We start from the raw sequence: 22,430 nt of genomic DNA on the forward strand, positions 1-22,430 counted from the left end.
AATATCAGCATATCACACTTGAATATTAGAAAGTTAGAAATTTTACTAGATGATATTCGAAAATTCTTAAAAATATGTTCTGGTTACCCAAGAACCTAGAACTCCGCGGATTATAAAACAACACTAGTATATCAACAAACAACAACAAGTATTTCAATCAGAACTCTTAAAAAAATATCAGCATATCACACTTGAATATTGGAAAGTTAGAAATTTTACTACTATTTTTTAGATGATATTAAAAAATTCATCAAAATATGTTCTGGTTACCCAGGAACCTAGAACTCCGCGGATTATAAAACAACACTAGTATATCAATAAATAATAACAAGTATTTCAATCAGAACTCTTAAAAAAATATCAGCATATCACACTTGAATATTGGAAAGTTAGAAATTTTACTACAATTTTTTTAGATGATATTCAAAAATTCTTAAAAATATGTTCTGGTTACCCAGGAACCTAGAACTCCGCGGATTATAAAACAACACTAGTATATCAATAAATAACAACAAGTATTTCAATCAGAACTCTTAAAAAAATATCAGCATATCACACTTGAATATTGGAAAGTTAGAAATTTTACTAGATGATATTCGAAAAATCTTTAAAAAATGTTGTGTTTACCCAGGAACCTAGAACTCCGCGGATTATAAAACAACACTAATATATCAACAAATAATAACAAGTATTTCAACCAGAACTCTAAAAAAATATAAGCATATCACACTTGAATATTGGAAAATTATAAATTTTACTATATGATATTCGAAAAATCTTAAAAAAATGTTCTGGTTACCCTGGAACCTAGAACTCCGCGGATTATAAAACAACACTAGTATATCAACAAACAACAACAAGTATTCCAATCAGAACTCTTAAAAAAATAACTTTCCAATATTCAAGTGTGATATGCTGATGTTTTTTTTAGAGTTCTGGATGAAATACTTGTTGTTGTTTGTTGATATACTAGTGTTGTTTTATAATCCGCGGAGTTCTAGGTTCCTGGGTAACCAGAACATATTTTTAAGAATTTTTGAATATCATCTAAAAAAATTGTAGTAAAATTTCTAACTTTCCAATATTCAAGTGTGATATGCTGATATTTTTTTAAGAGTTCTGATTGAAATACTTGTTATTATTTATTGATATACTAGTGTTGTTTTATAATCCGCGGAGTTCTAGGTTCCTGGGTAACCAGAACATATTTTGATGAATTTTTTAATATCATCTAAAAAATAGTAGTAAAATTTCTAACTTTCCAATATTCAAGTGTGATATGCTGATATTTTTTTAAGAGTTCTGATTGAAATACTTGTTGTTGTTTGTTGATATACTAGTGTTGTTTTATAATCCGCGGAGTTCTAGGTTCTTGGGTAACCAGAACATTTTTTTAAGATTTTTCGAATATTATCTAGTAAAATTTCTAACTTTCCAATATTCAAGTGTGATATGCTGATATTTTTTAAAGAGTTCTGGTTGAAATTCTTGTTGATAATTATTGATATACTAGTGTTGTTTTATAATCCGCGGAGTTCTAGGTTCCTGGGTAACCAGAACATATTTTTAATAATTTTCGAATATCATCTAGTAAAATTTCTAACTTTCCAATATTCAAGTGTGATATGCTGATGTTTTTTTAGAGTTCTGGTTGAAATACTTGTTGTTCTTTGTTGATATACTAGTGTTGTTTTATAATCCGCGGAGTTCTAGGTTCCTGGGTAACCACAACATTTTTTTAAGATTTTTCGAATATCATCTAGTAAAATTTCTAACTTTCCAATATTCAAGTGTGATATGCTGATATTTTTTAAAGAGTTCTGGTTGAAATTCTTGTTGATAATTATTGATATACTAGTGTTGTTTTATAATCCGTGGAGTTCTAGGTTCCTGGGTAACCAGAACATTTTTTTAAGAATTTTCGAATATCATCTAGTAAAATTTCTAACTTTCCAATATTCAAGTGTGATATGCTGATATTTTTTTAAGAGTTCTGATTGAAATACTTGTTGTTATTTATTGATATACTAGTGTTGTTTTATAATCCGCGGAGTTCTAGGTTCCTGGGTAACCAGAACATATTTTTAAGAATTATTGAATATCATCTAAAAAAATAGTAGTAAAATTTCTAACATTCCAATATTCAAGTGTGATATGCTGATGTTTTTTTTAGAGTTCTGGTTGAAATACTTGTTGTTATTTGTTGATATACTAGTGTTGTTTTATAATCTGCGGAGTTCTAGGTTCCTGAGTAACCAGAACATATTTTGATGAATTTTTTAATATCATCTAAAAAATAGTAGTAAAATTTCTAACTTTCCAATATTCAAGTGTGATATGCTGATGTTTTTTTAGAGTTCTGGTTGAAATACTTGTTGTTCTTTGTTGATATACTAGTGTTGTTTTATAATCCGCGGACTTCTAGGTAACTGGGTAACCACAACATTTTTTTAAGATTTTTCGAATATCATCTAGTAAAATTTCTAACTTTCCAATATTCAAGTGTGATATGCTGATATTTTTTAAAGAGTTCTGCTTGAAATTCTTGTTGATAATTATTGATATACTAGTGTTGTTTTATAATCCGCGGAGTTCTAGGTTCCTGGGTAACCAGAACATTTTTTTAAGAATTTTCGAATATCATCTAGTAAAATTTCTAACTTTCCAATATTCAAGTGTGATATGCTGATATTTTTTTAAGAGTTCTGATTGAAATACTTGTTGTTATTTATTGATATACTAGTGTTGTTTTATAATCCGCGGAGTTCTAGGTTCCTGGTAACCAGAACATATTTTTAAGAATTATTGAATATCATCTAAAAAAATAGTAGTAAAATTTCTAACATTCCAATATTCAAGTGTGATATGCTGATGTTTTTTTTAGAGTTCTGGTTGAAATACTTGTTGTTATTTGTTGATATACTAGTGTTGTTTTATAATCTGCGGAGTTCTAGGTTCCTGAGTAACCAGAACATATTTTGATGAATTTTTTAATATCATCTAAAAAATAGTAGTAAAATTTCTAACTTTCCAATATTCAAGTGTGATATGCTGATATTTTTTTAAGAGTTCTGATTGAAATACTTGTTGTTATTTATTGATATACTAGTGTTGTTTTATAATCCGCGGAGTTCTAGGTTCCTGGTAACCAGAACATATTTTTAAGAATTATTGAATATCATCTAAAAAAATAGTAGTAAAATTTCTAACATTCCAATATTCAAGTGTGATATGCTGATGTTTTTTTTAGAGTTCTGGTTGAAATACTTGTTGTTATTTGTTGATATACTAGTGTTGTTTTATAATCTGCGGAGTTCTAGGTTCCTGAGTAACCAGAACATATTTTGATGAATTTTTTAATATCATCTAAAAAATAGTAGTAAAATTTCTAACTTTCCAATATTCAAGTGTGATATGCTGATATTTTTTTAAGAGTTCTGATTGAAATACTTGTTGTTATTTATTGATATACTAGTGTTGTTTTATAATCCGCGGAGTTCTAGGTTCCTGGGTAACCAGAACATATTTTAAAGAATTTTTAAATATCATCTAAAAAAATAGTAGTAATATTTCTAACATTCCAATATTCAAGTGTGATATGCTGATGTTTTTTTTAGAGTTCTGGTTGAAATACTTGTTGTTGTTTGTTGATATACTAGTGTTGTTTTATAATCCGCGGAGTTCTAGGTTCCTGGGTAACCAGAACATATTTTTAAGAATTTTTGAATATCATCTAAAAAAATAGTAGTAAAATTTCTAACATTCCAATATTCAAGTGTGATATGCTGATGTTTTTTTTAGAGTTCTGGTTGAAATACTTGTTGTTATTTGTTGATATACTAGTGTTGTTTTATAATCTGCGGAGTTCTAGGTTCCTGAGTAACCAGAACATATTTTGATGAATTTTTTAATATCATCTAAAAAATAGTAGTAAAATTTCTAACTTTCCAATATTCAAGTGTGATATGCTGATATTTTTTTAAGAGTTCTGATTGAAATACTTGTTGTTGTTTGTTGATATACTAGTGTTGTTTTATAATCCGCGGAGTTCTAGGTTCTTGGGTAACCAGCACATATTTTTAAGAATTTTCGAATATCATCTAGTAAAATTTCTAACTTTCTAATATTCAAGTGTGATATGCTGATATTTTTTAAAGAGTTCTGGTTGAAATACTTATTGTTCTTTGTTAATATACTAGTGTTGTTTTATAATCCGCGGAGTTCTAGGTTCCTAGGTAACCAGAACATATTTTTAAGAATTTTCGAATATCATCTAGTAAAATTTCTAACTTTCCAATATTCAAGTGTGATATGCTGATATTTTTTAAAGAGTTCTGGTTGAAATACTTATTGTTCTTTGTTGATATACTAGTGTTGTTTTATAATCCGCGGAGTTCTAGGTTCCTGGGTAACCACAACATTTTTTTAAGATTTTTCGAATATCATCTAGTAAAATTTCTAACTTTCCAATATTCAAGTGTGATATGCTGATGTTTTTTTTAGAGTTCTGGTTGAAATACTTGTTGTTGTTTGTTGATATACTAGTGTTGTTTTATAATCCGCGGAGTTCTAGGTTCCTGGGTAACCAGAACATATTTTTAAGAATTTTTGAATATCATCTAAAAAAATAGTAGTAAAATTTCTAACATTCCAATATTCAAGTGTGATATGCTGATGTTTTTTTTAGAGTTCTGGTTGAAATACTTGTTGTTATTTGTTGATATACTAGTGTTGTTTTATAATCTGCGGAGTTCTAGGTTCCTGAGTAACCAGAACATATTTTGATGAATTTTTTAATATCATCTAAAAATAGTAGTAAAATTTCTAACTTTCCAATATTCAAGTGTGATATGCTGATATTTTTTTAAGAGTTCTGATTGAAATACTTGTTGTTGTTTGTTGATATACTAGTGTTGTTTTATAATCCGCGGAGTTCTAGGTTCTTGGGTAACCAGAACATATTTTTAAGAATTTTCGAATATCATCTAGTAAAATTTCTAACTTTCTAATATTCAAGTGTGATATGCTGATATTTTTTAAAGAGTTCTGGTTGAAATACTTATTGTTCTTTGTTAATATACTAGTGTTGTTTTATAATCCGCGGAGTTCTAGGTTCCTAGGTAACCAGAACATATTTTTAAGAATTTTCGAATATCATCTAGTAAAATTTCTAACTTTCCAATATTCAAGTGTGATATGCTGATATTTTTTTAAGAGTTCTGATTGAAATACTTGTTGTTATTTATTGATATACTAGTGTTGTTTTATAATCCGCGGAGTTCTAGGTTCCTGGGTAACCAGAACATATTTTAAAGAATTTTTAAATATCATCTAAAAAAATAGTAGTAATATTTCTAACATTCCAATATTCAAGTGTGATATGCTGATGTTTTTTTTAGAGTTCTGGTTGAAATACTTGTTGTTGTTTGTTGATATACTAGTGTTGTTTTATAATCCGCGGAGTTCTAGGTTCCTGGGTAACCAGAACATATTTTTAAGAATTTTTGAATATCATCTAAAAAAATAGTAGTAAAATTTCTAACATTCCAATATTCAAGTGTGATATGCTGATGTTTTTTTTATAGTTCTGGTTGAAATACTTGTTGTTATTTATTGATATACTAGTGTTGTTTTATAATCCGCGGAGTTCTAGGTTCCTGGGTAACCAGAACATTTTTTTAAGATTTTTCGAATATCATCTAGTAAAATTTCTAATTTTCTAATATTCAAGTGTGATATACTAACTACTATTTTTTCTGGGAATAGAGCTCGGAGAAAAATGCTGATTGTGTTTTTCAATATTTTACTACTCTTGAAATGACGTTTATCGTCAATCCAAAACATTTTGATATATTTGTGTTATTTCGGCATTTCTCCAAATAACCTTCTTATTTACTATGCTGCTATTTTGTTACATGGCGTTTTTCTTTTTTGGTGATATATTTATTTATTCATTTAATTTCATTTTTGAAACTATTTTTTATATGATTACTATCAATATAGTAAGCATTGAGCAAAATATTATTCTTTTTTATAGTAGCATGTCGTCGATATATATATAAACTTTGATATTTTTTTTTTACTTTAATAATGCAGAACTATTTATAATATATATGAGGAACTATTTATATATCCCGTGTTTATCGATTTTGATTATTTAATATTAGTTTTTTAGAAAATGATATGCTACCGGAAGTTAGCATATCATTTTTTCAAAAAATTTTTTTTATTGATAAACGCCAGAACTATTCTTGAAATGTGTCAGGAACTATAGAACTCATGTGGATGCAATTAGAACTCCAATGAAACTTTGATATTCTATAACTTGGTATGCCAAGTTCACCAACATTTGATTTCTAATCTAAATTTGTTGATATTTCAGTTTGTTACCCAAATCGATGATCTTTCAGTCAGGACTCCATTTGTTTTAGAAAATATTGTGTGTTAAAAAATTAAACGTGAAGAACAACAAATTTATATAATGAAAAAGGCATTGTATCATTATGTAACTTCAAATATATATGAAGTTCCCGAAAGAATTTCTAATATGGTAAAATGTCTTTTTCTATATATCTTTGCACCCCTTAATTTGTCTTTAAATTAATTGGAAACACCAGAATCATAATGTATGTACATGTACAACTTGTCCAAATTATAAATACTATAGTGGCATTTCATAATGACAACACTATCAATGAGCACACCGATTTTTTTTTTTCAACAATTTTACAAACATCCATATGCCTGCAAACTCAAGCTTTTCTTAACAATGTATGCACACACATGGCAAACATGCTACATCCTTTCTCGAAAGATCGGTTTGTTTAGGCCTCCGCTATATTTGATTATGGTAAAGGTTTTCGGAAAATTTAATCAAGAACTTATTTTAAGGTCAAATGTTATACTTTCGAAAAGGATTTCGTAGACGTTTTTGATAGTAAATTTAAATAACGACGTCTGAACGTTTAGAAAATATCAAACATTAGTCGTTAATGATATTTTTCTCTACAAGACATTACGTTAATTTACATCATTTTCATCAAATATAGCTTCAGCCAGAATATAATCATAATTGTTATAAAACCCATTGACAACTTACCCGTTCCTTTCATTATACAATCGAATTTAGCTAGCCATGACGTTAAGACTGTTTCTTTACTTAAACCATCTATTTCTGGTAAAGACCTGTGAAATAACAAAGGAAATTAATGTATCAATATGGTAATAGCTGAAAGAACTTATAAAGAAACAATTAAAAATAACAAACCTGACTCTCTTTTCAATGTTGTTTCTGAAGACCTCCCGGAAATCATGATGGGAACAAGCACCAGACTTGACCATTTGCTCCACTCGTTCGGACTTAAGAAAGACATCATGGTACGACTGAACCGCGTTCTGGAAAGCCTCATCTGCCAGGATTTGTGTTTCACCTTTGAGGAAAGCCTAAATAGAATAAGTTATATTGTTAATATTTAATTTAATTGGAGCCTCCCCCGAACTAGCGCTGCCCGTCAATGACCTGCGCAAGAAAGATCTAACACGATCTATATAATTAAGTCGTCAATGTAAGTGAGACAGTCCACACAAACCAAACGCTTTTAAAGAATGGTTTTTATAAACACTTAAACCAGAATTCGAAGTTTTGCATTTGGTGTATGTAATCTATTGTCAGTAGTTATTCTCGTATTATAAATATATTTATTCATGATCAATTTATCATAGAAAATCGTTCTAAAATTATTCTCTTCGATAACAAAAAACCACCTAGTTAAAATATGTACCTGAAACCTGGCTTGTATGGTCTCCAGCTGATGTGGCGTCAGTTTCGTGTGCCTTCTCGTCATATCTGTCGGCTGCTTTGCGTTGAATGGATGCGCGATACATCTTGACACAAACACGTACAGTTGAAGCCGGCGTTTTTTGTCTTCTTCTAGCTTTTCGATCTTCTCCTACAAATTACAAAATTATTGCTACTAGGAAAACAGGTATTGACAACGAGTAAGATGAATATGATCTATTAGAGAAAGATTGTAAAAATAGAAATGTGTTGCACTTTGAAAATGGGAAATTGGAAATAATGAAAGAGATAGTAGAACATTTATTTTTGCCATTATGCTTAATCGAGATTTTGTGGTGTGCTGATAAAATTTTTCAGAGTAAATAAAAACACGTAAGTACCTCTACGTAGATATCCTTACCTGAGGGTCTTGGTCCTTATCAGAATGGCTTGCTCCAGACGGGCTTGGGGAGGGCGCTGGAGCCTCCCCCGAACTGGCGCTGCCCGTCGACGTCCTGCGCAAGAAAGATCTAACACGATCTATAGAATTAAGTCGTCAATGTAAGTGAGACAGTCCACACAAACCAAACGCTTTTAAAGAAAATTTAAATGTGTTTAAATGGTTTTTATAAACACTTAAATCAGAATTCGTAATAGTTTTGAATTTGGTGTATGTAAACATTGTTAATGTTGTGATTCTACATTATTACTTTGCTATGCAAAATCGATAATATCCATAAGCAAGATCTACAATTCTGATTAAGCTTAGGAAATTGTTTTGTTGCATTCTTCAAGCTTTTTAACCATACTAACACTACATCAATGTTTCTATTATGTTTTATGAAACGAAATGGGTATGAATTGACATATAAATTACTTTTATAGCGTGATTTTAGCTTTCGTTATTGCATTAATTGTACCTACTTAAAACACTACTTGATCATACTTATACTAACAATCCGTAAACTTTTGCATCTTTTCAATAAGATAGGACATTTTTTTCTTTAGAAAAAGAAAATCAAAAAGAAAAGAAATCAGAGACCAATGGGGGAGACAACTCTGCAACTTTGGCACGACATGAATACAAAAAGTTGAAACTTACGCATGTGGTGGTGGCGCTAAAGCTGCTGCTTCTCTTTGCCGGGTTGCGGGGTGAAGGGGGGCGGCCAGTGGGGCTGTAGTTAGTGGACTCGCACCTACGACAAGTTTTATTACAAATACGATCTGAATCTCTTAAATGGCTGTTAAGAAAAACTTTGTTGAAAAAGAAATGTTGGGTGGTTGATCCATATCCACAGAAAATTATAAATGCTAAAGTTTGTCACGTTTTCACGGATAACCTGCTATGCTGATTTAGATAAAATTTGGTGTATATATTATTAATTCAAAATTTTATGGAAAACTACAAGGGGATGCTTTTGTTCAGCTCTGAAATACATAAAACAGGTTGTATATAAAAAACATATTTTAAACTATAGCAATAACAAATTTTCGTTCCTCAGTAAATTAATTACACATCTAATATTGTAATTAAATGAGAAAGTTTAAAATCATCAGATTGCCGTTATTTTTGTTCAATGCAAATAATTGAAAGATTATCGATCTCGAATTTACCTTTAGTTATTGTGAAGATAAAATCAAAGAATGTTGATGTTAAATCCACTAAGGTAAGCTAACATTCAAGTTATATTTGAATCCTTCCAAGAGGAAATTTTAATAATACTCTATGAATACAAACCATTCTCTTGTTTAAACATCGTTAATGAGTTCTGAATTGTTTCTTGCTGTTATTATTAAGATTCAGTATGAATAAGTACCGAATCTAATCTAGAATCTAAGTAAACATTCATTATACATTCTTTATGGTATCTGCAACACATGTTTTGAAATATTCATTACCGTCCGACGCAAAACGTACATTTCTCAAAATGTGAATTTTGCATAAATGTGTATGTAAATGTAAACTTTCAGACCCATTTATCATAAAAAATTTTGCACAGGTTGCGTGTTGTCTATAGATTAGATATGGTATATTAAAGTTAACTTACCAAAAGTAAACAAGTGTTTCGTAGTCTATCATATACTTTAATACTTTATCAGCGTTGGACAGGACCTAAATATCGTTTTACTTTTGATTTCAAAAAAGCAATCTCACCTGGTAGCCCCACAGTGGACCCGCGCGGTAGCTCCGGCTTGCCCCGGACTGAGGGCCGACCACCCGCCAGCGACCCGGGGGGCACCACTGTGTACAAATGTACAATCAGTCCACACCAAAGAATTTATAATGAAGGACTAGAATTCTCACGAAACAGCAAAGTCGTTCCTAAACTTCGGTGTCAAATTTGTAGCTATATTTTTCTTGCTTATAACTGAACACTAACAGTTTGCCAGAAAGGCAATCCAATTTTAAGAACTTTAGGTATCGGGACGCAGACATTGTGGGAATTTAATCTTTATAACAGCGCAAATAGGTCTACTTTTCAAAGTCATTAGTTACTCATAATCATTTCAGTGACATACTCGTTAAGTTCCTTGGACCATACGGTTTGTTTTATTTGTAAATGCGTTTGGGCTTAGTGTGAGTTCGCAATTCACATTTCCACATGTCTTTTCGCTGTGAGACGCAGCTATGGCGCTGATTGCAATCCATAAGACTAACTTGTACAAAAAGGAGAGAGAATCCTTATTAGAAATATACGAGAAGCATTTCTTCTCGTAGACAGAGCACTAATATCTGTTGCCTTGATCGTGTGCATGTGTTCAAATGATGAAGCGTTTTCCAGTTTCTTCCACAGCTGGAGCGTCGAAGCCCTTGGTTCGCTTTCCTACTTTTGTCTCTACCACTTCGCACGAAATCATTTGTCAGAACTTCACATCCTTGATGACATCAAGCCTTTCTTGTTTATCCTATACTAGCGAAGTCGGGACGCTCGGGTAAAACCATAATAAACTATAATACACCTAAACCTTCTACAGAAATCCCATAATTATTATTAATAACCACATGAAAATCCGTAGTTTTTTAATTTAACGCGAACAGACAATCAGACGCGGCAGAGGACATTGGTTTTTAATATTGTTCCTAAGGATATCCATGTTAATATATTTAAACTAGCAAAACCTTAAAAATTTTAGGTCACTTTTTATATATTTCACGGCGTCGCAAACCCCGAATGCAACACTCGGAGATCTTTCTCTATATTTCGATTGAGATGATTTTTTTATTAGAGACCTTATTTAAATATCAGCTTCACTCTCAACTGAGCGTTATCCCGGTTGGTTCCTCAGCCGCTGACCGTCAAGCTCGGAGTCCGTAAAATTCAATCATCAAACATACTATTTTGTTAATAAAATATTACATTTACTTAATAAAAACTTAGTTATCTGTTACTCGTAAAGCACCGAGCTAATAAATTAACAAATAAACATTCGTTATCAAAAACTATGGCTAACTTTGGAATTTGCGCCCGAAACAAAGGTTGTATAGTGAATAATGAAGAGCTCCGATTCCTATCGAAAATATCAGGTCGAGGGTCGTGGTCATTACGTGGAATGAAACACACACAACAACGTGGTCGATGAAAACTACTATACATGTGTCAGATTGGCATACAAATTCATGTGGCACGAGTAGGATTCGAACCTGGGACCTTTCGATCCACAGGCGGGCGTCTTAACCATTACACCACCACCGCTTCCAACACAATATTGTGTGACATAATTCCAACTTATTGTATAAAGGCGAGCGTGTTAACTCGTCACGTTTTCAACAATCTACTCAAGCAATCTTCTAGAAATTTTGCATAAATGTAGTTTGAAGTACGGAAAAGGACATAGGGTAACTTTCGTACTGGAAATTTACTGATACGGATTACTGCTCCCGTGGGCAAAAGCCCAAAAAGTTATAGTCAAAGCCAGTCTGTTATAGTCAAAGCCAGTCTGCTATAGTCAAAGCCAGTCTGCTATAGTCAAAGCCAGTCTGCTATAGTCAAAGCCAGTCTGCTATAGTCAAAGCCAGTCTGCTATAGTCAAAGCCAGTCTGCTATAGTCAAAGCCAGTCTGTTATAGTCAAAGCCAGTCTGTTATAGTCAAAGCCAGTCTGCTATAGTCAAAGCCAGTCTGCTATAGTCAAAGCCAGTCTGCTATAGTCAAAGCCAGTCTGCTATAGTCAAAGCCAGTCTGTTATAGTCAAAGCCAGTCTGTTATAGTCATAGCCAGTCTGCTATAGTCAAAGCCAGTCTGGTATAGTCAAAGCCAGTCTGCTATAGTCAAAGCCAGTCTGCTATAGTCAAAGCCAGTCTGCTATAGTCAAAGCCAGTCTGCTATAGTCAAAGCCAGTCTGTTATAGTCAAAGCCAGTCTGTTATAGTCAAAGCCAGTCTGCTATAGTCAAAGCCAGTCTGTTATAGTCAAAGCCAGTCTGCTATAGTCAAAGCCAGTCTGCTATAGTCAAAGCCAGTCTGCTATAGTCAAAGCCAGTCTGTTATAGTCAAAGCCAGTCTGTTATAGTCAAAGCCAGTCTGTTATAGCCAAAGCCAGTCTGTTATAGTCAAAGCCAGTCTGCTATAGTCAAAGCCAGTCTGCTATAGTCAAAGCCAGTCTGCTATAGTCAAAGCCAGTCTGTTATAGTCAAAGCGAATCTGTTATAGTCAAAGCCAGTCTGTTATAGTCAAAGCCAGTCTGTTATAGTTAAAGCCAGTCTGTTATAGTCAAAGCCAGTCTGTTATAGTCAAAGCCAGTCTGCTATAGTCAAAGCCAGTCTGCTATAGTCAAAGCCAGTCTGCTATAGTCAAAGCCAGTCTGCTATAGTCAAAGCCAGTCTGTTATAGTCATAGCCAGTCTGCTATAGTCAAAGCCAGTCTGTTATAGTCAAAGCCAGTCTGTTATAGTCAAAGCCAGTCTGCTATAGTCAAAGCCAGTCTGCTATAGTCAAAGCCAGTCTGCTATAGTCAAAGCCAGTCTGCTATAGTCAAAGCCAGTCTGCTATAGTCAAAGCCAGTCTGCTATAGTGAAAGCCAGTCTGTTATAGTCAAAGCCAGTCTGTTATAGTCAAAGCCAGTCTGCTATAGTCAAAGCCAGTCTGCTATAGTCAAAGCCAGTCTGCTATAGTCAAAGCCAGTCTGCTATAGTCAAAGCCAGTCTGTTATAGTCAAAGCCAGTCTGTTATAGTCAAAGCCAGTCTGCTATAGTCAAAGCCAGTCTGTTATAGTCATTTATTTTTCGCTAAGAAATAAAAGATAGTGATAAAAATTTGATGGTGGCGTGTGCGGCTAATAACGCCAAGCAAAGCCGCGAAGCACAGTTTAATAACTATCATTTTGTTCAATGCTATTGTTATGTGTATTGCTGGCATGTACTCCACGCGTGTAGCGTGCGTGACACTCAGCACGAAAGCCCAGTGGGATACTATAGATCAGTTTACATAGAATAGAAAGAAACAAGTAAAAAAAAATTAAAATAACAAAAAACCCGCCTGCTTAAAAATCCCGCTCTTTAATCTGATCCAATATTGTAGTATTCGACAAAAAAAAATGTTTTTCACCAAGTCCAATGGCGTTGCACAGCCGCCATGTTTGTTTTTCTTTTAACGTCACCTCGTGGATTTAGTAAGTACTTCGACGGAATACCTAATACTAATTCCAAACGTCACCTATTTAAGAACATTCGGGCAGCTAAGAGATGAATGAAGGAGAAAACCCTATTTCTCAAGCGCTGGGCAATGTAAACAGATGTGATTGGTGGATTGAAAACCTATGTAGCTTAGCTTGTCTCTGGTGGGAAAACAGCCTAACTGTCGTAATGGAAACTCGACACAATGGAAGAGAAATATTTGCGTGTTCATATACACGTACTAATTAACTCTGTCGAGTACTTTTGACAGGAAAATTATAGATTTTGTACCAAAATTACTTTCTGTATTAATTAACTTGAAATAAGCCACGTGATTTTTTTTTATATTGCCATGTAGTCATCAATATCAACCCTACATATAAAATAGTGTAAATGGAAAAAAAATATTTCGGTGACTATTCGAAGGAATATTATTTGTAAGACGCAAGATATCTTGGCTCAAAAACATCAAGGGAACGGACCGGAGTCAAAACATTTGAACAATTATCCAATTACTAAGACTAGCTCTGGATAAGACAAAATTTAAGGAGCACGGCCAACATTCAGTAATGAATAGGCATATAAAGAAGAAGATATTATTAGAAACACCAGTGAAAAAAATACAGTAATATTAATGACAATGCTTCCAAAGATATGTGTGGATACATAGCGCCTTAAATGTTGCCCGTTGCATTGACAAAACATGTGTAAACGTGTAAATCCATAACCATTTCATTTTATGACATCGCTGTACCATGTTTACAGCTATTCATACTCAGCCTTCCCGGGTGCCCACAACTGACCTGGCAATTTAGATGGCTGCTTCTTATGCTCGTCATCACTGTCTTCCTCTGACGAGCTGGGGTCGATCATCTTGGTTCTGAAACAAATTGCGTTTTTTTTTACAAAAATGCTCATTCTGCTTGCATGAACTGACAATATTTATGACACTCTCTCAGGGGATCGAGTATGTCATGCACACTCAAATGGTCAAACCGGTAGCGGCGTCGTGGATCGGGTCGGGAGGTTCCCTCTATTGTGGTTGAGCTTCGCGATGGCTGACTCACGCGTCAACTCATGAACGAGTGCTGCCGGGGGAACTGGTCAGCTCGATCTTTTATTAAAAGTTTTTTTGTTTGGTTAATTATACATATATATATATATAAGTATATATATTTTCCTTTCATCAGCACTTGATCACAATCATAATATGTTTCAGTATACCTTTTGACCATGTACTTTATTGTGTACTTACATGTTATATTACTGATAAAAAATTATACATAAATTTACATTTAAAAAATGGTAAGCCCTTCTGGCATAATAGGGACCAACACTGTTTGAATGAGTTTCTTTCGGCATTTCTTCTCAGAAGTGGTCGTTCCGAAATGCTAGTAGTTTGTAGCTTTGGTAAACATCATTTCATTTAGAATATGACGTGAAAAAGTGCCTGTGAAGGCCTAATTTCTGAATAAATGATTTGATTTTGATTTTGGGAGCAACCATAAAACATAACACACAGCACGTCATTGTCCACACGTTCTTTCTTTGTTTAAGACCATGCGTAGGTACACGACATGGGAAAAAGTGACAGCATGTGGACATTACTAACGCGATAAGTGTATGTCTTTTTATATAAAAAAATAATAAATAAAAATGTAAAAAAAGAAACGACGATAAGTGGAATAATAATTAAGTAATTACAACTAATGAACTAATGAACTTATCGAAAAGTTATCGATACCAGTTGTATAACCTCACAGGCTATTTCGAGTATTAAACTATTCCGATAAAGAGAAAATATAAAACGCAAGTATACTTGGCTTAGCCTTCAGCCTTCAGAGTGCGTAGACCTTTCATAAATAATTCAAAATGGCCGCCATACCGACCTCCATTACCGCGTAATATTTGAAATTCTCGTATTGGAATATATAAAACAGTTTGTCATTCTCGATTCGATTGTTGGCACACTTGTGAAATAGATGTAATGTTCAATTAAATACTGGTAGGACCTGTCTCTCCGTGTTCTCTTTGCGTGTTCGGTTGCATTTACGGCTATGGTGCCTGAAGAGCGTGAAAAAACGGATTGCACTACGGGAGTGTCAGCAGAAGTGAAAACTTGAATTTAACTTTGTGCATTTTCGACGTCTTACAAATTTTCGATGAAGTCACGCGAGTTTAACATTTTTTACCCATCACAAAAAGTGCACAACGCCGCTAAGTTTATTTAAGTTTTCACTTCAACAACCCTTCAAAATTTTGAATATCTCTAGATTTCCAATGAACGTATGACAGGAAACAGACAGTTGTTGAAGCTGACATTGCGCGTCGATACCATTTAAAATGGGATTTAGTAAGAAGCAAGAAGGGTTTGAATAAATATGACTCAGAAAGAAATTAGTTATTTATACATATATACGGTTTAGGCATTCGTGCATTAATAAGTACAAACAAAAAGTAATAAACTGACTTCGTCGGAGAAAGTCGTATAGGGCCGGCAATTTCGCATAATTGTTTTATTTCATTAAATAAATGGCGACCTGTGTAATTTGCGAATATTACAGGCAAACAAAAACAAAGTTCAATTCTCTAGGTAAATGATGTGCTTAGGCCAAACTATTTTGTTAATTAAAGTTAATATGAATATTTGTATTCATAGTGTTCTATCTCTTTATAATGTTTGTTTGTTTGTAAACTCTTTAATGCACAACGGAAAGAACGGCATTAAAAAAGTTAAGTACTTACTTAGGTACTAAAAATACTTATTAGTGTTAATTAACACTTCGAAAAAAGGAGCTCGTAAGGTTTTCGTATTCGTTACAGCGGACGTGACAGACTGTACTTTTTATAAGTTTCAATAAAATATTAATTGAAACTTTGCATAAAATATTAAAGGATCTACCTACTCCAAAGTACCATTTCACAGCTTCGTACCTATGTATATATACCTATAATGTGTTTTGTAACACTCTGTGTAACATAATCGATCGATTAAACTTTTAAGTTCTTCAAGGCTCAACTCCACTTCAAAGGTTGCATAATGAAGTTTATATAAACCCTTTAACGTAACCGATCTGTTCTTCAAACTTCACAAGATCTTTAAATTTGTTTCTTTTTGTTAAATGTTTTACTTTTAAAATTGTAAATATGAAATCTATATTTTTCACAATGTTGAGCATTCAAAGTTAAGTTAGGTTAGGATTTCAGCCCCCCCGACGGGTTCCCATCTTGTCGCGATGGTGGGGCTTAGTAACCGGTGGGGCTGGTCTGACACAACCAGACACCCCGGTGAACCAAGAGGAACCCAAGGCCCAGAGACTTTGGTGGGTGCTCTGGGCCTGGTGGACGGTCCTCTAGGTAGTACTGCCATTGGCTGGTGACCCGCCACCAGCCTTTGGATGTGGAAACTAGAGGGGACCAGAGGTGGGGTCGCGGGGGTTTGTCCTCCGCGACCACAGCGCGGCCGTGGCGCTGAACACGGTGCGGTGGGGCCGCAGGGGAAGAGGAGAGTCGGTATGTCTCTCGACGATCCCCCTGTCCTCTGCGGCCGAAGGGTGGCTGCCTCTGTATCGGGCGCAATGTGTGGGTGTCACCTGCCTATCACCTCTTGCGCCCGTACAGAGGCAGACTTGGGTGCCCTGTGGCACCCAAGATGTTGTGTGTGTCCTGTGTGTGTTGTGATGCCCGCTCCCCCCGTCAGCTTTCTGACTGGTGTGCGGAGTGGGCTTGATGGTCCGCGCCACTTATATTATTTAAAATAGGTGACTACTTATATTATTTAACTTTTTTTTATTATTACAAAAATAATAATTATTAAAGACTTAAAATCTGAGACTTTTTCCAACAGTCAGGCAAATAGGTAATTTAGAGAGAAAAGAAATTCCCACGGGAGCGAAGCCCCGGGGCGCAGCTGGTATTTATAGGTAATATAACACAAATTAAATTATGCGTCTTCATCTTCATGTTGGCTCTGACCCCATGGGCGTCCCCATGGGCGTACCCATGGGCCCGTGTCTTAGAAACATAGGAAAATCAAGAATACTTTCATAAAATATGACTTAACTTATTCGGCGGGGAGCCACAACCGAAAATGTAATTACGACCAAGTATTGGTTCACCACAAATCTATTACACCAATTTGAACCTTAATAACATGTAGTTAAACGCTATTCCCGATTAAACTAAGTGGTTTCCTTAATGAAGATGCCTGTGGGATTATGTTTGGTCCAAGTCAAAAGCTTACTAAACCTGTTCTTTAATAATTCGGTTTCAAATTATTATATTTAGTGGAATTCCAGAATGACGGGTCGAAAGAAAAAAAATCTTTAAAAAAAAATGTCTGCCAATTCAAAAGCAAAACGTACAATGAAAAGGAAGTATAATTTATGATTTGAAGTGTTCGTTATAAAAGAAGACAACACATTAACAAGTTTTATTACAAAATCGTCACTTTCGCCACAACCTTTTATTGTCGTCAGAGAGATCTTGTGGCATTCAACGCCTGACAAAAACCCATGACCGCGCTGTAAACGACTGAGGAGTTCCCTCGCTGGAGCCGATCCTGGTTGCAACCATCAGGTCATGCTGGCAGCGGCGTGTGGTCCCACCCTAAATTAGGACCACTCCATCTCCTTCCGTGGATGTCGTACGAGATCATTTCTATGGATAAAACATTCCCGCTCTCCGCTTATAACATGTACCTTACGGCGCACGTCGTCGCACGCTATTTGTCAATTTATCGAGTAAAATAAACTAATTAGGCCCAATTAGTTACAATGTGCCGTTTTTTTCTGAGTGGTTAATTAAAAACTTACAGGGAAAAAGTGGCATGTAAAAAAAATTGTGCAAAAACTGCAAAGAAATCGGGTCAAACTTTTTATGGAGTAAATCAATCGACAAAAGTCACGTCATGTTCCTTTAGTCACCTCTTACAACTATTGTTAATATGGAGTGGTCCTATTCTAGGGCGGGAGCACACACCACGTGATTCATGATCACCATAATAATTCACAATAATAAACTAGGGAATAGGGAAGCGATCAGACGAGAGAAAGAGAGACTCTTTTCTCCCATCTCAGCGATTTCCTAGAAAAAAAATAACGTGTTGCACTCCGGGAGTGCCGGCAGAAGTGAAAACTTGAATATTAACGTTGTGCACGTGTCCTGCCGCGAGTTAAACATTTTTTTACCCACCACAAAAAGTGCACAACGTCGCTAAAGAAGTTTTCACTTCAAAAAACATCACATACAGAAAAACATGTATGATGTTGAACAACACAACAAAGACGTGAAGTATTTTGCATTTTATAAGTACGTACAGGTTTATCCGCGTGTTACCAAATTGTCAAATAAAAAAATAAATTAATTCGAAATGTCAAACGAAACCGCGGTGGAGTCCAGTTTGCCTCCTAAAGGTCAGATCGCTCTAAAAATACGGCAGGCATTTAAAGAAAATGTAGTATGTAGGTGGTGTGTTTAGCTTCTGGACTGGATCTGAAATAGATACACGAGGGCTAGACGGGACAGGCTTTTAGGCAAATGATTATTTTTTGGCCGAGCGAGCGAAGCGAACTAGGTCCACAAGTCAACTTGGGGCAAAAATATTTTTTTTTGTAAGTAGGTATGTTTGTATCATGATAACTTTCGAACAGTTGGTCTGATTTCGATGAAATTTAAAAGGTATGTAGGATCTGTCAATAGAATTTTTAAGTTCGTGCGGCATCAAAATCGGTTTAGTCGTTTTTGAAATATTCACGAAATTTTGTAAAAACTCAATAAAATTTTGTTGTGTTCGCGAAGTCAAAGTTAACGGCGAACAACTAGTTTATCAATTCAAACTTTACAGGGCCTCTGTTAAGCTAGTAATGAAACAAGCCAATTTAATTTATTTTTATGTGGCGTTGTTGAAGCTTGAAATGGCTGTACCGATTTTGATTTAGTTTTTATTTTAAAGAACCCGAAACGAAGCTCATGAAGGGACTTCTTCGTTTTATCCACCTCTTCACGCTCTATCTACAAAATCAATCTTCTTGAAATTTTATTAACATGCAGTTTGAAGTACGGCAAAGGAGATAGGGTACCTGTCATTCCGGAAAAATAACTGGACATGCAAAGAAGAAAATTATAATCTATTCGGATACAGCTAAAATTAGCGCGGGTAACAGCTACACGTGTACAAAATCTCAACGTGTTGTCTCAACTTGGAGAAACCTGATATTTTACCACACAATACAAACCAATGCCCTTATCCTTAGGGATCGATGTAAAGGACACATAGAGATAAATCTTCCTAGACACCGCATCGTCGCGACACGTCTGGCTTGGAGGTATTGTATTCAAATCCCGTGGGAAAAAATTAGTGTAGTAAACTTTGTTGTTCCCAATTTTGTTAGAGTTCGGGTTCCACTGGGAACAATTATAGATACCAACACAAGTCGTGTATCGCAGGGGCCACGTATTTATAACAATAATATGTAAGTAGTAACACTTTAGAAAGTAGAGAAGTTATTTTTTTATACATATTACAATGTATGTTTAATTTATTTAATTATATTTTATTTTCTCGGCTTTGATGTCTGGAAGACCGAGGTCTACTTAGGTTTAAAATAAACTTGTTAATAAAATAAGCGTGAGGTTAAAAATAAACCTTTTTTTTATTATTGAGATTCAGGTGTGGTTGAGTCATGTATGGATGGATATACATGACTTAAATTCCCCTATTGAGATTACTGTTATTTCCTATTAGCTATCAAGAGTTTTTATCCCTTAGTCGCCTCGTACGACACTGGAAGTTTGTAGCAGTCCTATTCTAGGGCGGTAGTCATACGCCACAATTATCAATAGGTACTTACCAATTAATTGAGTCATGACTGTTGTGCAAAGTAAGAGTACCTAATAATAATTTTATAATTTAGGATTAAATCGTTATGGCTTAATAAAGACAACAATTAAATAAGTAATAACATACAATAACTTGATTACATCAAAAATTAAAAAAAACACGACTGCATTTTTTCACATTAGGTAAGTAGTTGTGGAAATGAAAATACAAACGCACAAATACATACTTACGTGGATCCTGAAAACACAATCCTCTTTTTTATAGCCGTGAAAAAAGGATTTTTTTCATCAAAGTGGAACATAAAAGACACCTACCTACCTACCTACTTACTTTTCAAGTTAATAAAATCAGCTTAAATGCCCGCAAAATTAAAAAATGCCCATAAAATTTGGATACTTGCCAACGAGAAACAAGGTCATAGGAAAACCTACATCCAAAAATAATGTAAACCTCATTCAGTTTCCTCAACAACCACCAAACAATGCCTGATTAAAATCCCCTTTATATTTATTACCGGTTAAGCCTTGGCACAGAAAATATAATTCGTTTTATCGCCACAACACTACTATGTGAATCAAGTACGGTAACTCTTATATACACACATCTATACATAGGTATAAGTTACTTAAAACTGTTACAAACTTAAGCTGACTTCGTAGAAGTGTTATATTTAGACACGATGTCGATAAATCCAATTTGTGACATCCATACACACAGCTTTAATTCAATTTATACTTATTTTAAAACAAATAAAATAAAGTTGTATTGAAAAAAAAACTCACCGTTATCTAATCCGTCCTTTAAAAATACTAAATTATCTATACACACGCGAGCATATTTTTTTAAATTTTAAACATAAAATCGAAATGATTCGAAATTAATGTTCACTTTTTAAATATTTACAATTTTATTTACAGTTGGGTTGGGGTTCCGCCGTTGTACTGGGATATGGTGAAACGTCAGTTTGTCCGCATACTGTCGCGCATGCGCGCCAGAAAATGGCGCTGGGTCGATATAGTTGCTTCATGATAAGCTATCGCTGAAGGCTACCCCCCATGCTTGGTGACATTGTGGAAACGGGGTGATGCGAAAACGAGGTCACGGGTTCATATTAGCCCGCGTTTCCCGTTGCGGTGTTGCCATGTAGAAATAAAATAATGTTGCCAGTGAAAAATAAATTGACACTTGTCAAATTTGTAATATAATAATTTACGTACCGTAATAGAATCGCGTTTTGTCGCGTCGATATATTGTTAGAAATATTATTTTCTTATTGGAATTAGATAAATATTTAAACGTCAAAACTGTACCTAAAAAGCACGACAGTTTTTCAGTCCCTTCAGTCGACTAGATGGCGTGAAGTTGAAAGTGATTTTCCTGAGCTGTAAGTCTTCTCTTCCATTCTGGATATATGAAATACTAGCTGCGCCTCGGGACTTCGCTCCCGTGGGAATTTCGGGATAAAAAGGATACTAAGGAAAAAGGATACTATTTCGGGATACTAAGTTATTCCAGGTTATATAATCTATTGGACCGATTTGGTATACGGGTGGAAACCCGTATACCAAATCGGTCCAGTAGATTTTGCGTGAAAGAATAATGAACATACACACATACATCCTCACAAACTATCGCATTTATAATATTAGTAGGAAGAATCAAGACTCGCAATAAATTATTGTCATATTTATTGGATCTAAAGCGTGAATATTATCAGATACCTTTACACAAAGTCAAGAATTGCCAAATGTTGTCAGCTTTAGCAAAATATTGTTATGAATATTTCTCATAAGTATATAATTATTTAATTGGTTTGTTAAATAAATTTTAATTTCCGAAAAGATAATTACCTATTTATATTTTAATTCAATGTACATAAGTTATTTAGATGATATTTCCTTTGCCCGAAAGTAATAGGAGCAGCATCGGAATTGAGGTAACATTGAGATATTATCGGGATATATTGATCTATCCCACTTCTGACACCAAAAAATTGTGTTATATATGATGACGCTCCGTGGGTCCTTTGTTTTAAATAATACACTGCAGTACTTTTGTATACTAATAATATAATATGTTATTCGAACAATGCACAATGTTGACTAAAAATTATCGATTATAAAATTTACATGAAATAAATATCAAAATCTATATATATAAAAGATACTGAATGACTGACTGGCATAATCAACGCACAGCCCAA

The 22,430-nt window shown here is 34.1% G+C and overlaps 1 protein-coding gene across 19 annotated transcripts in view; it reads right to left on the reverse strand.

Moving 5' to 3' along the window:
• Cadps (Calcium-dependent secretion activator) overlaps nt 1-21,187 on the reverse strand; it is a 59,861-nt gene extending 38,674 nt beyond the window's left edge. For 16 of the 19 annotated variants that reach the window (XM_053762947.2, XM_053762946.2, XM_053762950.2 and 13 more), the window contains exons 1-8: nt 20,742-20,871; nt 14,190-14,266; nt 9,933-10,019; nt 8,880-8,973; nt 8,199-8,307; nt 7,782-7,949; nt 7,268-7,443; nt 7,100-7,185 (exon numbers count right to left, since the gene is read on the reverse strand). In XM_053762947.2, the coding sequence (XP_053618922.1) occupies nt 7,100-7,185; nt 7,268-7,443; nt 7,782-7,949; nt 8,199-8,307; nt 8,880-8,973; nt 9,933-10,019; nt 14,190-14,266; nt 20,742-20,839 (895 nt within the window). In that variant the 5' untranslated portion in view covers nt 20,840-20,871. Of the gene's footprint in view, nt 1-7,099; nt 7,186-7,267; nt 7,444-7,781; nt 7,950-8,198; nt 8,308-8,879; nt 8,974-9,932; nt 10,020-14,189; nt 14,267-20,627; nt 20,872-21,009 lie in introns of those variants that run through there. The other 3 variants (XM_053762951.2, XM_053762936.2, XM_053762952.2) reach the window with 3 other exon arrangements.
• Nucleotides 21,188-22,430: the final 1,243 nt, after the last annotated feature.

This window comes from Plodia interpunctella, chromosome 23 (assembly GCF_027563975.2).
Source record: "Plodia interpunctella isolate USDA-ARS_2022_Savannah chromosome 23, ilPloInte3.2, whole genome shotgun sequence".
Classification (NCBI taxonomy): Eukaryota; Metazoa; Arthropoda; class Insecta; order Lepidoptera; family Pyralidae; genus Plodia; species Plodia interpunctella.